This window comes from Nerophis ophidion, linkage group LG27, assembly GCF_033978795.1.
Source record: "Nerophis ophidion isolate RoL-2023_Sa linkage group LG27, RoL_Noph_v1.0, whole genome shotgun sequence".
In the NCBI taxonomy this organism is placed as follows: domain Eukaryota; kingdom Metazoa; phylum Chordata; class Actinopteri; order Syngnathiformes; family Syngnathidae; genus Nerophis; species Nerophis ophidion.
In genome coordinates, this window is record NC_084637.1 from 6,386,560 (window position 1) to 6,404,227 (window position 17,668).

The window sequence follows — 17,668 nt, forward strand, 5'->3', positions numbered from 1 at the left end:
GTTGCCTTCATTATAACACATATAAGGATTTTAAAGTAATTTTGATAGTAGGCTGATACAGCTAATATGGACACTTACATCATGTGTTGCCCTCATTACAACACTTTTATAATATTTTTAAAGTCATTTTGATAGTAGTGTCAGACAGTTTGTCCATGTTTTAGTTTTTTCCTCTGAATTTGTCTGTTTCCTGTGTTTAGTATTTCCTGTCTTTTAGTTCCTGTCAAGTGCTCTTAATTTGTCAGCTTCCTGTTTTGTTCCCTGAGTGCTGTGTTCCTCCTCAGTTTGTTTAGTATTTCCTGTCCTTAGTTCCTGTCTGGTGCTCCTATTTTGTCAGCTTCCTGTCTTGTTCCCTGAGTGCTGTGTTCCCCTTCGGCTGCAGCTGATTGGCATCTGGCCACACCAGTTGCCAATCAGCCGGCTCCTATTTGTACCTGCTTTGTCTTGTGTCAGTTGCTGGATCATTGTATTGTATTATATTGTCGTTGCCTCATGTCACTCTCGTGTCTTTGCTACCTGTCGTGTCTGGCATCATTTCAGCTATTACCTGTCGTGCTACATCTTGTCCTGGTCGTCGTAGCGGTAAGCTGTTTTTGTTAGCCATTAGCTATTTCCAGTTTTTCTGTTTGTTATCCTCTAGCTTCCATGCTAAAGTTCCTTTTTGTTTTTCTAGCTCCCAGTGCTAGCTCTCTTAGTTTGTTATTCCGCCCACGTGCGTGCTTTTTGTTTGTTCTTGTGTAGTTTTAATTCAATCAGGTTTTCATATTCTATGCCTGCCTCCGTCTCTGCATCTTGGGGTTCAACAACAAATACCTCTGACAAGTAGGCTAATATAGACACTTACATCATGTGTTGCCTTCATTATAACACTTATATAAGACTTTTTTTTTTTTTTTGCGACTCCAGACGGATGACTTTTTTTGTATTTTTGGTCCAATTTTCAATATTTTGGGTCCTGTCCTGGATGAAAACAACAAGATGACATAACTTTTTAGCACAATTTTTTTTTATTGTTAGTATTAGGGGCCATCCATCCATGCATTTTCTACCGCTTGTCCATTTTCCGGATCTCGCGGGGGGGTGTGCTTGAGCCTATCTCAGCCGCATTCGGGCGGAAGGCGGTGTAGCTCGGTTGGTAGAGTGGCCGTGCCAGCAACCTGAGGGTTGCAAGTTCGATTCCCGCTTCCGCCATCCTAGTCACTGCCGTTGTGTCCTTGAGCAAGACACTTTACCCACCTGCTCCCAGTGCCACCCACACTGGTTTAAATGTAACTTAGATATTGGGTGTCACTATGTAAAGTGCTTTGAGTCACTAGAGAAAAGCGCTATATAAATATAATTCACTTCACTTCACAAGTCCAACACAAATAGACGGACAACATTCCCACTCACACCCATTTAGTGTTGTCGACGGGGGGGGCCCCGGCGCCAAATTGCAGCGTCCAGTACGTGCGCACGCAGCCTCCCCTGTGCTGCACACCGCCCTCGCGCGCGCCGCAACATAAAGTGGTCCCGCGCTCGCCGTGTGCGCGCGCAGCGGAGGCGAAGACGCGTTCCGGGCGGCTCGCAGGATGCTGACGAGCGCGCAGACGTCTGAGACAAGCTCCCGCGGTCGGATGCTTTCCCGCCGGGAGACATGCGTCTGCTCGTTGTGGCGACTTTCTTTGGAGTCTTAATGGCGCTAGCAGGTGGGTGCACAGCACACATCGTAATGCATGCATTTAATTGTATTTACCACTTTGTCTCTATTTAGCCACATTATTGCGCTCATCTCACTATGGTAACAATTGTGAAAAAACAACAACTTTAAGTCACTTTTCTGATGATTTTAATCCAATTTGTCAAGCAGGGTGATAGCAAGCTGCGCCTTTTGAATGATGTTTTTCTCTTTTTTCGGTGCATTATTTGTTTTTATCAGCGGGAATTCTCCCTGCTGGGTAATCGAATGTTATCTGTTAATGCTGATAAGCCGCATTTCGCCCACATTCTCTCTGACAAAAACAAATAAGAAGCTGTTTGCGTCCATAATCTGATACCCACAGACTGATGGGGGGGCTCCTGCCGGGCTCGGTTTATGTTTATCAGTTCCAAATTAATGGCTGCCACCTTTTTTCCATAATTGCACAAGTGCTCGACTTGATTGAACGCCGCCTCCATGATGGGTTCGAATCCCAGGTACAAATCGTGATTGTCACAGAAAGTGTGCTCACTGCAGTATGTGCACCGCATCTTCTGTTTGTATTGGGAATTAAACTTTACTGACCGTTAAAAGGCGCCGCTGATATTGTTTTTACGGCCTTCTCTCGCCTCCCGGAGACAGCCGTCGTTATGTGCTCGGCATCCTCCGGCCCGGTGCTCCGCCGCCCTCCGGCCGGAGGTGAAGTCGAGCTGCCGCTGCAGCAGGGTCGAGGACTCCATTAGTCTTGCTGGGGAGGTGCCGCGCTCATGGCGGAAGACGGACCTTCGCAAAGTTTCGGAACTGAGAGGTCGCCGTGCGCAGGCAGACAAAGACGTGAGTCACGCCAGAATAGCGGAGCGTATATGGAGAGGTCAGGGTTCACGGGTGATGGCTGACATCTCGTTTCGTTCCCATTTCTGCACGGACTGATCGATTTCAAAGTCGCTGTCGAGCTGGCAGTCTTTTCACACTCAGCCCAGCAAAATGGGACATTGTTGTGTTTGTGTTACCCCAGAGACTAGACTAATCCTAACATTGTAGGTCCATCCATCCACCTGGGTCACGGGGGCAGCAGCCTAAGCAGAGAAGCCCAGACTGCCCTCTCCCCAGATACTTCGTCCAGTTCCTCCCGAGGCATTCCCAGGCCAGCCGGGAGACAACGTCTTCCCAACCTGTCCTGGGTCTTCCCCGTGGGCTCCTACAGGTCGGACGTGCCCTAAACACCTCCCTAGGGAGGCGTTCAGGTGGCATCCTGACCAAATGCCTGAACCACCTCATCTGGTTCCTCTCCATGTGGAGGAGCAGCGGCAATGAACCCGTGATCTTGTCCTTTCAGTCATAACCCAAAGTTCATGACCATAGGTGAGGATGGGAACCTAGATCGACCGGTAAAATTGAGAGCTTTGCCTTCCGGCTCAGCTCCTTCTTCACCACAACGGATCGATACAGCGTCCGCATTATTGAATTGGCCGCAGCGATCCACACGGACTGATCGCCATTCAAAGGACTCGATTTCAAAGTCGCAGCATCAGAGGCGTCGCCGTCGAGCTGGCACTTAATTGTCTTTTCACATTCAGCCCAGCAAAATGGGACATTTTTGTGTTTGTGTTACCCCAGAGACTAGACTAATCCTAACATTGTAGGTCCATCCATCCACCTGGGTCACGGGGGCAGCAGCCTAAGCAGAGAAGCCCAGACTTCCCTCTCCCCAGCTACTTCGTCCAGCTCCTCCCGAGGGATCCCGTGGCGTTCCCAGGCCAGCCGGGAGACAACGTCTTCCCAACCTGTCCTGGGTCTTCCCCGTGGGCTCCTACAGGTTGGACGTGCCCTAAACACCCCCTAGGGAGGCGTTCAGGTAGCATCCTGACCAAATACCTGAACCACCTCATCTGGTTCCTCTCCATGTGGAGGAGCAGCGGCAATGAACCCGTGATTTTGTCCTTTCAGTCATAACCCAAAGTTCATGACCATAGGTGAGGATGGGAACCTAGATCGACCGGTAAATTGAGAGCTTTGCCTTCCGGTTCAGCTCCTTCTTCACCACAACGGATCGATGCAGAGTCCGCCTTATTGAAGACGCTGCAGCGATCCGCACGGACTAATCGCCATTCAAAGGACTCGATTTCAAAGTCGCAGCATCAGAGGCGTCGCAGTCGAGCTGGCACTTAATTGTCTTTTCACACTCAGCCCAGCAAAATGGGACATCGTTGTGTTTGTGTTACCCCAGAGACTAGACTAATCCTAACACTGTAGGTCCATCCATCCACCTGGGTCACGGGGGCAGCAGCCTAAGCAGAGAAGCCCAGACTTCCCTCTCCCCAGCTACTTCGTCCAGCTCCTCCTGGGGGATCCCAAGGCGTTCCCAGGCCAGCCGGGAGACTAAGTCTTCCCTACGTTTCCTGGGTCTTCCCCGTGGCCTCCTACCGATCGGACGTACCCTAAACACCTCCCTAGTGGCATCCTGATCAGAATGGCCGAATGGCAGAGCTTCTCACCCTATCTCTTGTCCCCATGATCTTGTCCTTTCGGTCATGACCCAAAGCTCATGACCATAGGTGAGGATGGGAACGTAGATCGACCAGTAAAATTGAGAGCTTTGCCTTCCGGCTCAGCTCCTTCTTCACCACAACGGATCGATACAGCGTCCGCATTAGGGTTGTGGAAAAAAATCGATTCGAATTTGAGTCGCAATTCTCACGTTGTGCAATTCACAATCGATTCTCATTTTTAAAAAATAAATTTTTCTTGGGTAGATCCTGCTGAAATCCTATGTATTGAATGAATAGAGAATCCTTTTAAATCGGGGAAAAAAACGTTTTTGAATCGAGAATCGTGTTGAATTGAAAAAAAAAATCTGTGTGAATGTGAGTGTGAATGTTGTCTGTCTATCTGTGTTGGCCCTGCGATGAGGTGGCGACTTGTCCAGGGTGTACCCCGCCTTCCGCCCGATTGTAGCTGAGATAGGCGCCAGCGCCCCCCGTGACCCCAAAAGGGAATAAGCGGTAGAAAATGGATGGATGGATGGATTTTGAATCGAATCGTGACGACAAGAATCGATATTAAATCGAATCGTGGGTCACCCAAAGATTCGCCGCCCTGGTCCACATTATTGAAGACGCCGCACCGATCCATTCAAAGGACTCGATTTCAAAGTCGCAGCATCAGAGGCGTCTCAGTCGAGCTGGCAGTTAATTGTCTTTTCACACTCAGCCCAGCAAAATGGGACATTGTTGTGTTTGTGTTACCCCAGAGACTAGACTAATCCTAACACTATAGGTTACATCCAACCATCCATCTTCTACCGCTTATCCGAGGTCGGGTTCGCGGGGGCAGCAGCCTAAGCAGAGAAGCCCAGACTTCCCTCTCCCCAGCCACCCCCGCTGCCCTGAGTGGGACAAGCAGTAGCAAGTGGATGGATGGATGGAGTAATTTATTTATTTTGTTCAAGTAACACACTTTCTGGCCTCTAAGCTTTGCTACTCTGACATGATAAGAGAAATTATTTTAAAAAAGTGTAATTTGTGATGTAAATTGTAAATAGTTGAAATGTATATATATATATATATATATATATATATATATATATATATACATATATGTATGTATTACCATCGACAAGACAATACAATGATCCAGCAACTGACACAAGACAAAGCAGGTACAAATAGGAGCGGGCTGATTGGCAACAGGTGTGGCCAGGTGCCAATCAGCCGCAGCTGACGGGAAACACAGCACTCAGGGAACTAGACAGGAACCTGACAAAAATAAGAGCACTAGACAGGAACTACGGACAGGAAATACTAAACACACTGAGGAGGAACACAGCACTCAGGGAACAAGACAGGAAGCTGACAAATTAAGAGCACTTGACAGGAACTAAAAGACAGGAAATACTAAACACAGGAAACAGACAAATGCAGAGGAAAAAAACTAAAACATAGACAAACAGTCAGGGGCAAGCCTGACACTGGTGTTTGGAGGAAGAAGAATACTGACTTGCATCCCAAGAACACCATACCTACTGTGAAGCATGGGGGTGGAAACATCATGCTTTGGGGCTGTTTTTCTGCTAAGGGGACAGGACGATTGATCCGTGTTAAGGAAAGAATGAATGGGGCCATGTATCGTGAGATTTTGAGCCAAAACCTCCTTCCATCAGTGAGAGCTTTGAATGGTTGACCAAATACTAATTTTCCACCATAATTTACAAATAAATTCTTTAAAATTCGTACAATGTAAATTCCTGGATTTTTTTTTCACATTCTGTCTCTCACAGTTGAAGTGTACCTATGATGAAAATTACAGACCTCTGTCATCATTTGAAGTGGGAGAACTTGCACAATCGGTGGCTGACTAGATACTTTTTTGCCCCACTGTGTGTATGTATGTATATATGTATATATATATATATATATATATATATATCCGTGTCAAAATATTGGGGTGTCTTTGAAGTAGGGCTGGGCGATATATCGATATACTCGATATATCGCGGGTTTGTCTCTGTGCGATATAGAAAATGACTGTATCGTGATATTTGAGGACACGTTCTCACGCAGTTGCTTTTAGCTGCGGGCATTACACTACAGGCTTTATTTCACTCTTTCTTGTCTCTCCTTCTCACAGACAGCAAGCACACCTTACAAACGTCACATACGTCACGTCACATACGTCACATACGGATACGCCCTCGCCCAGCCGAGAGGTAGCAGCATGGGTAACGTTAGCTGTGATGCTAGCGGAGCCATGCGAGTGGTAATACGAGAGAAAGAAGGTGTAAGTCTGGTAACAAGTGAAGGAAGAATTAATTCCCGAGAAATTAATTTTGGCTTCATGCGGCAAAAAGTAGCATTACTACTAATATGTAGCATCATTTGAAAAGTCACCTGCCAGAGAATGAAGAGTGCTTACTCCGCATGTCAACATCTCCATTCGGTGCCACACACCCACACCATCAAAACATTTCCAGATCAACACCGTCTGAAAAAAATAGTCAACATCAAAAGGAGATAACGTCCGCAGTAACCTACAACATAGCAAAGGACAAACACTAGTGAAGTGTATTATATTTATATAGCGCTTTTTCTCTAGTGACTCAAAGCGCTTTACATAGTGAAACCCAATATCTAAGTTACATTTAAACCAGTGTGGGTGGCACTGGGAGCAGGTGGGTAAAGTGTCTTGCCCAAGGAGACAACGGCAGTGACTAGGATGGCTGAAGCGGGAATCGAACCTGCAACCCTCAAGTTGCTGGCACGGCCACTCTACCAACCGAGCTAAACCGCCCCACACTATTTGATTTCTTATTGTGCCGCTCATTTTTTTTGGACAATTATTCCGATATCTTGTGTGACATCATGCACAAAAGTGCACTTTGTTTTAAACTATTGTAGTGGTGTTTATGCTAAGTCTTTGCTTCATGCTCTCGTCACGTCTCTTTTCTTCTAGTCCATGCTAAGTATTTAGCTTCAAGTGCGATCGGCACCTTGTTCCATTGCCTTGTTTTCCGTTTTTTGTACCTATTTGAGTTTTTCTTCGAGATTACATCATGTACCTACCTGCAAGTCCTGTCCGGAGTGATCCGTTTGCATCCCGGGGGAAGAAACCTCACAGTTTGTGACACTGTAGTGCTATTTTGAAACACCACCTCCAGTTGATGGTGCAAACATTTTACCACGATGTCTGTCTTTTTCAGTTTTAATTGATCACAAAACCTTGCTTACGGCTTGTTTGGGCTTTTTGCTGTTTTTCCACATTGTCGTTGTTTTTCTTTAGGCCTACTCTCTTTTTTATCGGCACACCCATGATCCCGCCACACACACACTCACACACATTTAGGCCTACACCACCCTCAGAAACAGTGTTTGCATATTTGCTCATTAAATTACTCATCAATGCAACAAAACACACATGAACGATTTTCCAATCAAATTGATTAAATTAATCGATGAATCGTTGCAAGCCCTACAAACATGGCTTTAGTCGACTTGAAAAAAGAGACCCTAATACTGGGGATACGGCTCGAGAGCCCCGTGTGACTCACTGAAGCTTTTTAAGAAAAATGATAATATATTTGTTTTAATAAGTTTTTGTAGGGGGACATACCTTCCTAATTGTTAGAAATCCCACTTTTTATAATAAACATACTTCACTAATGAGCGCCATTTGGTCCTACTAATTTCAGCAGTCCTTGAACTCACTGTATCAATCAATCAATCAATCAATGTTTACTTATATAGCCCTAAATCACTAGTGTCTCAAAGGGCTGCACAAACCACTACGACATCCTCGGTAGGCCCACATAAGGGCAAGGAAAACTCACACCCAGTGGGACGTCGGTGACAATGATGACTATGAGAACCTTGGAGAGGAGGAAAGCAATGGATGTCGAGCGGGTCTAACATGATACTGTGAAAGTTCAATCCATAATGGATCCAACACAGTCGCGAGAGTCCAGTCCAAAGCGGATCCAACACAGCAGCGAGAGTCCCGTTCACAGCGGGGCCAGCAGGAAACCATCCCAAGCGGAGGCAGATCAGCAGCGCAGAGATGTCCCCAGCCGATACACAGGCAAGCAGTACATGGCCCTCCACAAGGGAGAGTGGGACATAGAAGAAAAAAAAAGAAACGGCAGATCAACTGGTCTAAAAAGGGAGTCTATTTAAAGGCTAGAGTATACAAATGAGTTTTAAGGTGAGACTTAAATGCTTCTACTGAGGTGGCATCTGGAACTGTTACCGGGAGGGTATTCCAGAGTACTGGAGCCCGAACGGAAAACGCTCTATAGCCCGCAGACTTTTTTTGGGCTTTGGGAATCACTAATAAGCCGGAGTCCTTTGAACGCAGATTTCTTGCCGGGACATATGGTACAATACAATCGGCAAGATAGGATGGAGCTAGACCGTGTAGTATTTTATACGTAGTATATATATAGTAGTATATAGTATATATATAGTAGTATATATATATGTATATATAACTGTAGTTGTTTTACATGTGCAACTTTCTCCGAAGCTGCCACAGAAAGACATGTTTTGTGCCACTCCTTTGTCTCTATTGTCCACCAAACGTTTTATGCTGTGCGTGAATGCACAAAGTGTTGTGTACTAGGTAAAGGGAAGGAGGCAAAAACTGTGTTTTTGAAGGTTTATTTAAACCTTTGATGAATGTGTGGGCTGTGTATGCTACCACTAGTGTGTGAATGCAGAATGTGTGGAATTAACAATGTGGATTTTACCAGAGGGTGTTGTTGATGCGTGTTGGATGTATCTTTCGTCGAATCCAAAGGAGAAGGCGAAGGGGTAGTCAGTAGGGAGGCAAGCAGTCGGGGTCCAAACAGTGGTAAGGATTGGGGAAGGCAAGCAACAATCCGGGAGGAGGTCATGAGACAAGACACGATCATGGAGGACACTGGAAGACCCAAAGGACATCAAGACAGGAACGAGTAAGAGCACAAGGAAGGCGAGCAAGGAAAGAGAGAGAAGTGCCAGACGTGATGCTAACTCAGGTGGGATTGGCTACGTTGTGGCGAAGATCTCCTGGCTTCACTGTCTCTTTATGCCGCTCCTTCTCGTCCGGTCCCAGGTGCGCTGATGGGTGACTGCCTGCAGCCTTGTCGCTGCGTGGGTGTGCTGCGTCCAGCGCGAGCAGGGGCGTTTTCCAAATGAACAGCCAGAGGAAGAATTGTGACACTCAGAATCATGAGAGACGTGTTCGAATTCTTGCCGTTACACAAAGGTGATCTTTGTTGATGTTATTGACATGTGTGGAGGGCTAATCAGTCATATTTGGTCGACTGGAAACAAGCTCCATGTGTCTTTAGCCCCGCCCTAGTGGCTCTCTGGAGCTTTTAAAAAACAATTTATGAAAATTGAAAAAGATGAGGGGAAAATATATTTGTTTTTATAAGGTTTTTGTGGGAGGACAAACCTCCCTAATTGTCAGACATCTCACTGTTTATATTAAACATGCTTCACTGATGAGAGTATTTGGCGAGCGCCGTTTGGTCCTACTAAATTCAGCAGTCCTTGAACTCACTGTAGTTGGTTTACATGTGCAACGTTCTCCGACGCTGCCACAGAAAGACTCCTTTGTCTCATTTTGTCCACCAAACATTTTATGCTGTGCGTGAATACACGAAGGCGATCTTCGTTGATGTTATTTGGTCAGTGCATGAACGCAAGCTAATCGATGCTATCATCCCATTTAGGCTAGCTGTATGTACATATTTGTAAGTATATTTGAGCTCATTTGATTTCCTTTACTTATGTCCTCTGTGTATTTAACTCACATCTGCATGTCTCAAGACATATTATCTGTATGTAATATTGGCTGCATTTCTGATAGTTGTGTGTGTGCCATGTTGTTCCAGACCACAGCAAACATTACCCAGATTGCAAAGATTGTAATAAATCCAATTGGAGGAAGACAGCCTGCCGTTTTCTTTAAGTTGGACACACACATCTATACCTTTGGCCATTCTGAGCCAGTTATTTTCAGGAGTTATCTCACCCAGCCTGCGACACATAGTCATTTTGATAGTAGGCTAATATAGCTAGTTTTGGACATTTTGATCATGTGTTGCCTTCATCATAACACTTATGTAAGGCTGTTCTTATTCTGCGGCCTAGGGTGTCCTGGTGCCAAGTGCACATATGGACACCATATGTGCACACATATGGACTCCAAGTCCGAGTCCATGGTTCTCGCCCGGAAAAGGGTGGAATGCCAACTCCGGGTTGGGGAGGAGACCCTGCCCCAAGGGGAGGAGTTCAAGTACCTCGGAGTCTTGTTCACGAGTGAGGGAAGAGTGGATCGTGAGATCGACAGGCGGATCGGTGCGGCGTCTTCAGTAATGCGGCCGTTGTACCGATCCGTTGTGGTGAAGAAGGAGCTGAGCCGGAAGGCAAAGCTCTCAATTTACCGGTCGATCTACGTTCCCATCCTCACCTATGGTCATGAGCTTTGGGTCATGACCGAAAGGATAAGATCACGGGTACAAGCGGCCGAAATGAGTTTCCTCCACCGGGTGGCTGGTCTCTCCCTTAGAGATAGGGTGAGAAGCTCTGCCATCCGGGAGGAACTCAAAGTAAAGCCGCTGCTCCTCCACATCGAGAGGAGCCAGATGAGGTGGTTCGGGCATCTGGTCAGGATGCCACCAGAACGCCTCCCTAGGGAGGTGTTTAGGGCACGTCCAACCGGTAGCAGGCCACGGGGAAGACCCAGGACACGTTGGGAAGACTATGTCTCCCGGCTGGCCTGGGAACGCCTCCGGGAAGAGCTAGACGAAGTGGCTGGGGAGAGGGAAGTCTGGGTTTCCCTGCTTAGGCTGTTGCCCCCGCGACCCGACCTCGGATAAGCGGAAGATGATGGATGGATGGATGGATGGATGGATGTTCTTATTCTTTTTATGTTATGGTCCAATAAAGCTCTTTCAACATGTTGGGTTGTCACCCCCTGCCCTAAGAGGCCGTTTCCGTGGAAAAATCATTCCCTTTACGTCGACGTGTGTTGTAGTATTGTTAACGTCCCCCATTATCGCTCACGTGCTTTTGCGAAACTAGAACCTGTCAAAATCAATAACAACAAAAGAAGAAAGGGGTTGAGGAAACAGGAAAGGAAATTCCACTTACCTTTAAAGCCCCGGCAAAGGACCAAAGAGCCATTCGCCTTCGGCGGTAGACTTCTCAGTGGTTCTTTCATCTCTAACTAACAAAATGCACCCATTTTAATTTTGCACAAATGGGTGTAAACAACGTCAGCAAACCGCCATACAGGTTCAAAGATATTTCATTAGCCATTCCTCTTATGTCTCTCATTGAAGTCACAAGTAAATGTGCTAGAAATGGCTGGTTTCAGTCATTTGGACCACCTATGTCAATTAATCCTTTAATAGGGAACCAAACACGTTTTGCATTGAATATTGACCAAGCGAGGCTTATATAACTTTATAGTGACGTGCAAAACCGAGTTTTAAATAATAATGATTAAATAATATCAATGGCATGTCAAATAAAATAAAAATACAAATTGAATGCCTCTTTTCGGTTCTGCTCATAACTTTTATGGACAGAATTTCTAGGCGCAGTCAGGGCGTTGAGGGGATCCGGTTTGGTGGTTGCAGGATTAGGTCTCTGCTTTTTGCAGCTGATGTGGTCCTGATGGCTTCATTTGTCCAGCTCTCACTGGATCGGTTCCCAGCCGATTGTGAAGTGATTGGGATGAGAATCAGCACCTCCAAGTCCGAGTCCATGGTTCTCGCCCGGAAAAGGGTGGAGTGCCATCTCCGGGTTGGGGAGGAGACCCTGCCCCAAGTGGAGGAGTTCAAGTACCTCAGAGTTTTGTTCACGAGTGAGGGAAGAGTGGATTGTGAGATCGACAGGCAGATCGGTGCGGCGTCTTCAGTAATGGGGACGCTGTATCGATCCGTTGTGGTGAAGAAGGAGCTGAGCCGGAAGGCAAAGCTCTCAATTTACCAGTCAATCTATCTTCCCATCCTCACCTATGGTCATGAGCTTTGGGTCATGACCGAAAGGACAAGATCACGGGTACAAGCGGCCGAAATGAGTTTCCTCCGCCGTGTGGCGAGGCTCTCCCTTAGAGATAGGGTGAGAAGCTCTGCCATCCGGGAGGAGTTCAAAGTAAAGCCGCTTCTCCTCCATGTCCAACTGGTAGGAGGCCACCGGGAAGACCCAGGACACGTTGGGAAGACTATGACCGATCCTTGTGGAACTCCACAACTGATATTATGTAAGGCAAACTTGTAACGCTGAATGAGCAAGTATCAGACACCTTGGTCTCCTTGGACGTATCCTCGCTCATCCATGGGGACTGATTGATTGATTGATTGATTGATTGATTGATTGATTGAAACTTTTATTAGTAGATTGCACAGTACAGTACATATTCCGCACAATTGACCACTAAATGGTAAGACCCGAATAAGTTGTTCCAACTTGTTTAAGTCGGGGTCCACATTAATCAATTCATGGTATACTGGACACTGGCCGAGAGTTGGTGGGCGGCCGTAGGTGGAGTCGGCTCCCTTGGTTGCTTTGTTGGGTCTGCTCCCCCAACCCTAGCAGACAGAGCCCAGGCTTGGACTGTTTTTTTTTTCTCATTACCTCTATGTGTCCATAAAGTATCCACTTCATGTAGAAATATCCACGCTCATTTCACTCTTGATACATTTCATCTCTGTCGTGTCAGGTTTTAGTGAGCAAGCAAGCAAACTTGACACGAGGCCCCTTGTCTGTCAGAGAATAACACATCTAGATCAAGATTTTTTTTTTTTATGACATCTTGTGACAATCTTGACACCTTTTCTGGTTTTATCGAACACTTTGAGTTTTTCACATGAAAGCTCCTCTCCGGTAGCAGTGGACACTCCTCCCTCTCACATTTAAAAGCACTCAGACACACAGAGGACATATAAAAAAAAAAATACCGGAAAAAAAGCAATAGAAAAAAGTTCTGTCATATTTCCAAACCAATTTTATTTAGTTTTTCATGTTTTTTACTCATTTTTTGTTTCTCCCACATAGTCCAAAACATCACCTGAATGAATAGAATGAACTTTATTGTCATTATATTTGCATATAACGAGATTAAAGACTCCAACTTAAGGTGCGGTAGTGGGAACAAATATGGGGTGAAATAAATGACATAAGAGGTAATAAAGGAAAAACTAACAATTGAAATAAACAGACTACTATCCAATAAAAATAATGAGCAATTCTGTACTGCACGTGCCAATTATGTAAATTAGACCATGACGTAGATTTTTTTTGTTTTTTCCCGACTTGTAGGAGACGCCCTTCAGATCCAGTGCTACCAGTGCGAGGAAATGAAGCACAACGACTGCTCCACGCCCGAGTACATTGTCAACTGCACCGTCAATGTGCAGGATATGTGCCAGAAGGAGGTGCTGGTCCGACCTGATGGTGAGTGACTCTTCCCGCCGCACCTTGTTGACATGGCAACAGCCTTAACCATCTTATTTGTTACTCCGTCTAACTCCTGCTTCTTTCTCAAAGTGACCTAACTGAGGTGCATTCAATGAACTGTTTACACCAACGGCGTCCATTTAGGAGCCGCATACAGAAACATTGATAGATGAGGGTGCTGCATTTCTTACATTTGTCACTTTCCGATTTACAGCTCTTTTTTCTAAAATATACTTTTTTTTGCATTTTTCAAACAGGTTCGCAAAAGTACAAACCCCGTTTCCATATGAGTTGGGAAATTGTGTTGGAGCCACTATGGATTGAATTTTCACAGTATCATGTTGGACCCGCTCGACATCCATTGCTTTCGGTCCCCTAGAGGGGGGGGGGGTTGCCCACATCTGAGGTCCTCTCCAAGGTTTCTCATAGTCAGCATTGTCACTGGCGTCCCACTGGATGTGAATTCTCCCTGCCCACTGGGTGTGAGTTTTCCTTGCCCTTTTATGGGTTCTTCCGAGGATGTTGTAGTCGTAATGATTTGTGCAGTCCTTTGAGACATTTGTGATTTGGGGCTATATAAATAAACATTGATTGATTGATTGATAGATGTAAATATAAACGGAATACAATGATTTGCTAATCCTTTTCAACCCATATTCAATTGAATGCACTACAAAGACAAGATATTTGATGTTCAAACTCATAAACTTTATTTTTTTTTTTTGCAAATAATAATTATCTTATAATTTCATTGCTGCAACATGTGCCAAAGTAGTTGGGAAAGGGCATGTTCACCACTGTGTTACATCACCTTTTCTTTTAACAACACTCAATAAACGTTTGGGAACTGAGGAAACTAATTGTTGAAGCTTTGAAAGTGGAATTCTTTCCCAATTCTTGTTTTATGTAGAGATTCAGTCGTTCAACAGTCCGGGATCTCCGCTGTCGTATTTTACGCTTCATAATGCGCCACACATTTTCTATCGGGGACAGGTCTGGACTGCAGGCGGGCCAGGAAAGTACCCGCACTCTTTTTTTACAAAGCCATGCTGTTGTAACACGTGCTGAATGTGGCTTGGCATTGTCCTGCTGAAATAAGCAGGGGCGTCCATGAAAAAGACGGCGCTTAGATGGCAGCATATGTTGTTCCAAAACCTGTATGTACCTTTCAGCATTAATGGTGCCTTCACAGATGTGTAAGTTACCCATGACTTGGGCACTAATGCACCCCCATACCATCACAGATGCTGGCTTTTGAACTTTGCGTCGATAACAGTCTGGATGGTTCACTTCCCCTTTGGTCCGGATGACACGATGTCGAATATTTCCAAAAACAATTTTAAATGTGGACTTGTCAGACCACAGAACACTTTTCCACTTTGCATTAGTCCATTTTATATGATCTTGGGCCCGGAGGAGCCGGCGGCATTTCTGGATGTTGTTGATAAATGGCTTTAGTAGAACTTTAACTTGCACTTACAGATGTAGCGACAAACTGTATTTAGTGACAGTGGTTTTCTGAAGTGTTCCTGAGCCCATGTGGTGATATCCTTTAGAGATTGATGTCAGTTTTTGATACAGTGCCGTCTGAGGCATCGAAGGTCACGGTCATTCAATGTTGGTTTCCGGCCATGCTGCTTACATGGAGTGATTTCTCCAGATTCTCTGAACCTTTTGATGATATTATGGACCGTAGATGTTGAAATCCCTAAATTTCTTGCAACTGCACTTTGAGAAACTTTGTTCTTAAACTGTTTGACTATTTGCTCACGCAGTTGTGGACAAAGGGGTGTACCTCGCCGCATCCTTTCTTGTGAAAGGCTGGGCATTTTTCGGGAAGCTGTTTTTATACCCAACCATGGCACCCACCTGTTCCCAATTAGCCTGCACACCTGCGGGATGTTTCAAATAAATGTTTGATGAGCATCCCTCAACTTTATCAGTATTTATTGCCACCTTTCCCAACTTCTTTGTCACGTGTTGCTGGCATCAAATTCTAAAGTTAATGATTTTTTGCAAAAATAAAAAATGTTTATCAGTTTTAATATCAAATATGTTGTCTTTGTAGCATATTCAACTGAATATGGGTTGAAAATGATTTGCAAATCATTGTATTCCGTTTATATTTACATCTAACACAATTTCCCAACTCATATGGAAATGGGGTTTGTAATTTAAAAAAATGATGTTTTTATCCATGTATTTTCTCCCATTTGGCTCTCCATACTGTTGGCATTGTCTTTATTATAAACATTGCCTATAAGATGAAATGTTGCAGAAGAAAATGCCGGTGGTCCAAAAGGAGGAATAATTAATCCTCAAACTTTTTCATCCTTTGTAGGGATTCATTACCGGAAATCTTGCGCTTCCTCCGGTGCTTGTCTCATCGCCTCCTCCGGTTATCAGCAGTTCTGCACCGGGCGGCTGAACTCGGTGTGCATTTACTGCTGCAACACGCCACTCTGCAACGGACGCAAGAAGAAGCGACCCGGTTCCTCCGCGGCAACACCATACCCCCAGATGAGCGTTTTTCTCGCCCTACTTTTGCCAGCGCTGTCCCTGACATAGATGCCCCCCCTGCATCTCCTGCACGCCACTACGTGTTTCATTTGAACCACCGTAACGACCTTCATTCCCACCTGACTCTAGCACACGCTCTATCAATCCCTTCCTGTTTTCAGGACCAGAATCCCTCAAAAGTTTTTTGCTTTTTTTGTGAGTTGGACTGTGCGGTCCGTGGGGTTTTGGTCAGGTCCTTCTACCGTATGCCTTAATAGCGCCTATACTATAAATTGCATATGTTTTCTTGCCTTTTGTGTCACGAGTAGTCAACGTGTACTTTTTCATCGCAAAATGTGCATCATATTTTTCCCCCGGGGGTGGACAATGCCTGGTAATGTGCATCAACACCATGTGAGAATTAGATATTCAAAAAGTATTTAAATTGTACTTTGTAGTAGCAGGAGGACAAAAGGCAAAACTTGTCAGGTTCAAGCACTGATGACATCTATTAACCAAGACAAAAGGCAAAGAATCAAAGAGAGACAGAATAAAATTTGGACTCAGATCTGAGGAGAGACATGGCCACTGTACTCTCAGTACAATCCTGCACCACGCTCTCCCCCAAGATTGTACTCCTCTTTCTTTATTTGACTTTCTCCCCCTTCCTTCCCACAGCTGCTTCCTGAGGGAAGTGGGTCGTAAACAGCGTTGCCTTCTGTTACCGAACAGTTCGAAGAGAGTTTGTCAAATATTTCAAAAAGAGTTCCATAAAATAGTTCAAAGAGAGTACCATAAAATAGTTCAAACAGAGTCCCACAAATAAGTTCAAAGAAAGTTTCATAAATAGTTCAAAAAGAGTTCTTGTGGAAGTTGGGTAGATCCTGCCATCTTTCCGCTTTGTAGTCCCAGTGGAGTTTTACGAGCCTTCTTCTCGGAAGGTTTCAGCCTTTTGTCTTCTTGTCTGTAACACAATGTAATACAACGTTTTTTGTGATAATTTAGAAACAATTATTGTAACAGTTACCTTAGGCTTTAAATGGGCAGATTAGTGCATGATCCGAAGTTGCATAAAAGAGAGGTATGTATGAGGGGCCGTTAGGGACATTATTCAGAATGAGCTCTTACACACACTACTGAAATGCTGTCATATAAACAAAGACAGTTTCAGCAGTGTGTGTGAGAGAAAAACATTTCAGTTGTTTATATGAGAGCATTTTAGTAGTGTATGTAAGAGGTCATTGTGAATAATGTCCCTAACGGCCCCTCATTGAGAGGAGCCCGTTTATATTGGCACCCTAAATGGCACGTCTACTTTTGGCAGAAAATATTTTAAAACTATTAACTATTAAGTATTTTAAAAATTACATAATTTTTTTCTGTTTTTTGACATAATTTTCCTCTATTTGTTCATATTTTTTGTTGCTACAACACAGTATTTATCTTTCATGTCTTGGCTATCATAACAATATAATGAAATTAATTTTTTTTCCCCCGGTTGTCATTTCATAGGTCTTGGTGGCAATGATGATGTTAGCAACATTAT

The 17,668-nt window shown here is 44.8% G+C and overlaps 1 protein-coding gene across 1 annotated transcript; it reads left to right on the forward strand.

Moving 5' to 3' along the window:
- The first annotated feature begins 1,549 nt into the window (after window positions 1-1,549).
- Window positions 1,550-17,603, forward strand: LOC133544134 (ly6/PLAUR domain-containing protein 1-like). The gene is made up of 3 exons (XM_061889212.1): window positions 1,550-1,688; window positions 13,486-13,620; window positions 15,965-17,603. The coding sequence occupies exons 1-3, from the start codon at window positions 1,637-1,639 to the stop codon at window positions 16,189-16,191; spliced, it is 414 nt and encodes a 137-aa protein (XP_061745196.1). The 5' UTR covers window positions 1,550-1,636; the 3' UTR covers window positions 16,192-17,603.
- Window positions 17,604-17,668: the final 65 nt, after the last annotated feature.

Coding starts and splice junctions, on each gene's coding strand:
- LOC133544134 (XM_061889212.1), top strand. CDS start 1,637: ATGCGTCTGCTCGTTGTGGCGACTTTCTTTGGAGTCTTAATGGCGCTA. Junction 1,689..13,485: donor AGTCTTAATGGCGCTAGCAG/GTGGGTGCACAG, acceptor CCCGACTTGTAG/GAGACGCCCTTCAGATCCAG. Junction 13,621..15,964: donor GGTGCTGGTCCGACCTGATG/GTGAGTGACTCT, acceptor CATCCTTTGTAG/GGATTCATTACCGGAAATCT.